This window comes from Propithecus coquereli, unplaced genomic scaffold (genome assembly GCF_000956105.1).
Source record: "Propithecus coquereli isolate 6110/MARCELLA unplaced genomic scaffold, Pcoq_1.0 Scaffold119, whole genome shotgun sequence".
Classification (NCBI taxonomy): Eukaryota; Metazoa; Chordata; class Mammalia; order Primates; family Indriidae; genus Propithecus; species Propithecus coquereli.
The window spans coordinates 359,898-362,085 of NW_012135969.1; the positions used below are offsets into that span (position 1 = coordinate 359,898).

The 2,188-nt window shown below is 44.4% G+C and overlaps 1 protein-coding gene across 1 annotated transcript in view; it reads right to left on the reverse strand.

The window, feature by feature from the left end:
- Window positions 1-2,188, reverse strand: part of CEP95 (centrosomal protein 95kDa) — a 37,337-nt gene that overhangs the window by 3,540 nt on the left and 31,609 nt on the right. Inside the window, exons 10-12 of the mRNA XM_012659534.1 lie at window positions 2,119-2,188; window positions 1,151-1,320; window positions 968-1,042 (exon numbers count right to left, since the gene is read on the reverse strand). The exon at window positions 2,119-2,188 is cut by the window's right edge and continues 15 nt beyond it. Of these exons, the coding sequence (XP_012514988.1) occupies window positions 968-1,042; window positions 1,151-1,320; window positions 2,119-2,188 (315 nt within the window). The remainder of the gene's footprint in view (window positions 1-967; window positions 1,043-1,150; window positions 1,321-2,118) is intronic.

A 2,188-nucleotide genomic window follows, 5' to 3' on the forward strand; every position in this document is an offset into this window, starting at 1 on the left:
CCCCCCATCCAGAGGGCTAGGGGCCTATGGCCTGGGCGTGGAGTGGGAAAGACCCCTGGACGCCCTTCAGCAGCTTCCTCCACCTCGATGCGAAGAGCAGCCCCAGCAAGCCCTGCTGCGGCAGAGCAGGGAAGCTGAGCGCCTCACCTCCCCATTCCACCAGGAGGTCGCTAAGCCACACCAGATGCCAGCTCAAAAGGAGTAGGAAAATGGCACTTCCCAGACTTTCAAGCAAAGCTTGAATTCCCAAGAGTATTTGATTAGACAATATCTGACAAAGTAAAGATGAAATGACATCATGTACTTAGGTGTTTTTGATATTTGTGTTTCTTCCCCCAAACCAAAGCACAACATGCATTTCTTGAGAGAGCTTTCAGAAGTGGTTAATTATAGTTCTCAGGGCTTATCTCTACACTAATGACAAGTTTTTCAAATTTCTTCCTTTGGCAGACTGTCTCTGACCTCTGACTTCTGTCCTCTCTCTTTGTTATAATCAATAGGGAATAATGTTCTAAGGATGATTCCCAGCCCGAATTACGCTGGAGGCTGGTAAACTACCGTGGCTGTCTACTTAGGCCCTGGGAGAGATGGGGGAGGACAAAAAGCATCAAGTTACAACCACCTGGCACCTCTAGGAGGGACTGTGGAGGCAGAAACCTTCTGGATTACAATCTCAACTCTGACCCCTGCTTATCATGCTGAGATCCAGGACAAGGTACTTAACACCTCAAAGCCTCAGGATTTTCATTTCATGGAAAATATCTTCTCTAAGACATACTGTAAAGACTAAATGAAAGTGTATATATCAAGTACCCAGCACCCCCTGCCCATCAATTTTGGTTAAAGCTCTAGATGCTTCCACAGCTAAGTGTTACAGGTAAGGAACTGTTGCCCAGCTGGTACAAACAAAGGAAAGGATATAACTTGTAAATTCAAAATTATAACACCCAATTTGCTCTTCACATACCAGTCTCTTGTTATGTTCATACTCCTTCTTGACAAGGGCAGTAAGGAGGTCATGCCTTCTTAGGGCCTCTTCTATCTTTAAGTGGGACACAAGAGCCAGTAGGTTAATAATGCTCTTCACTAGATTCTTAAGGATAAGCTCTTTCTGGCTTAAATGCCCATTTTCAGACTGAAAGTAACTTACTTCATCCTGGAGTTTCTTCTTTGATCGATTTTCTCTATATGCATCTTTTTTGAGCTGCTCAACCTGTGCAATTTGCTGTTTCCACATCTTGCTTAGCGTTGGGCCAGAAACATAGAGAAATGGAAACTGTTCCAGCATAAGGGGCAGGAGACTGTGTTCATTCACTTTCACTGCAAGGTAAAAGGAGATGCTCTTTAATCTGAGAGACCTGCTGACGAGAACCCTCACCCTTCCTTCCCGGTAGATCATAGCTTATATAAGTGATGTGGTTCCATCCTAAAAAGAACAATTCTAAATATACTTATTACTTCTGCATTCCTTCTTCGACCTGAGTAAGCCAACTACTGGTAAGAAAAAAATAAGCTCAACAGTTCTGACTGACGACATCCTGGTCCTGAGAAGTCCATTCTAACTGCTCAGCTGCTGCCTCAGTGCCTAGAGACAGGTGCTCTGAGTATGTTAAAATGGCAGACTCCTCAGCCCTCCTGATAGGCATGTGCTAAGAAGAATCTCTCCCTCAGGGGAAGGCCCCCGCAGTCTTTGGGGTGTAGTTGGAAGCCTGGCATTTCACATGACCTTGTTTCCTTATAACAAGACCCTAACACACACTGGCACCATCAATGTATGGGAACCAGACAGGCTGTCTACTTGCCTTGGAGCATTCTTTTCGTTCTACCCATTTCCCAGGGAAAAAATGCAGAGTGAGTGAACAGAATGAGGCTAAAACTGAAGCAGCAGGTAGTAACCTTGGCATTCCTTTGGTGCCAATATATAGGCCTCCGTAAGGTACTTCCTTATTTAAGAGTTTTAGCTCTCTTTACATAAAATCAGGAATATGGCAGAGATAAAAGAACGAACGTTCTCCAGCTAACTGGTAGATGTTAGTTTTCAGTGCTATGTCCTTGGAATGTAGCACACGCTTTCAAAGGCTGCCAGTTTTCCATAAAGTACAATTCTGTGGTTCTTACTTGGAAGTGCTTTATTTGCCTTTGGGAAGCCACCTCTTGGACTTTGAGTTGTGCTTTTTCTGGAGTAAAC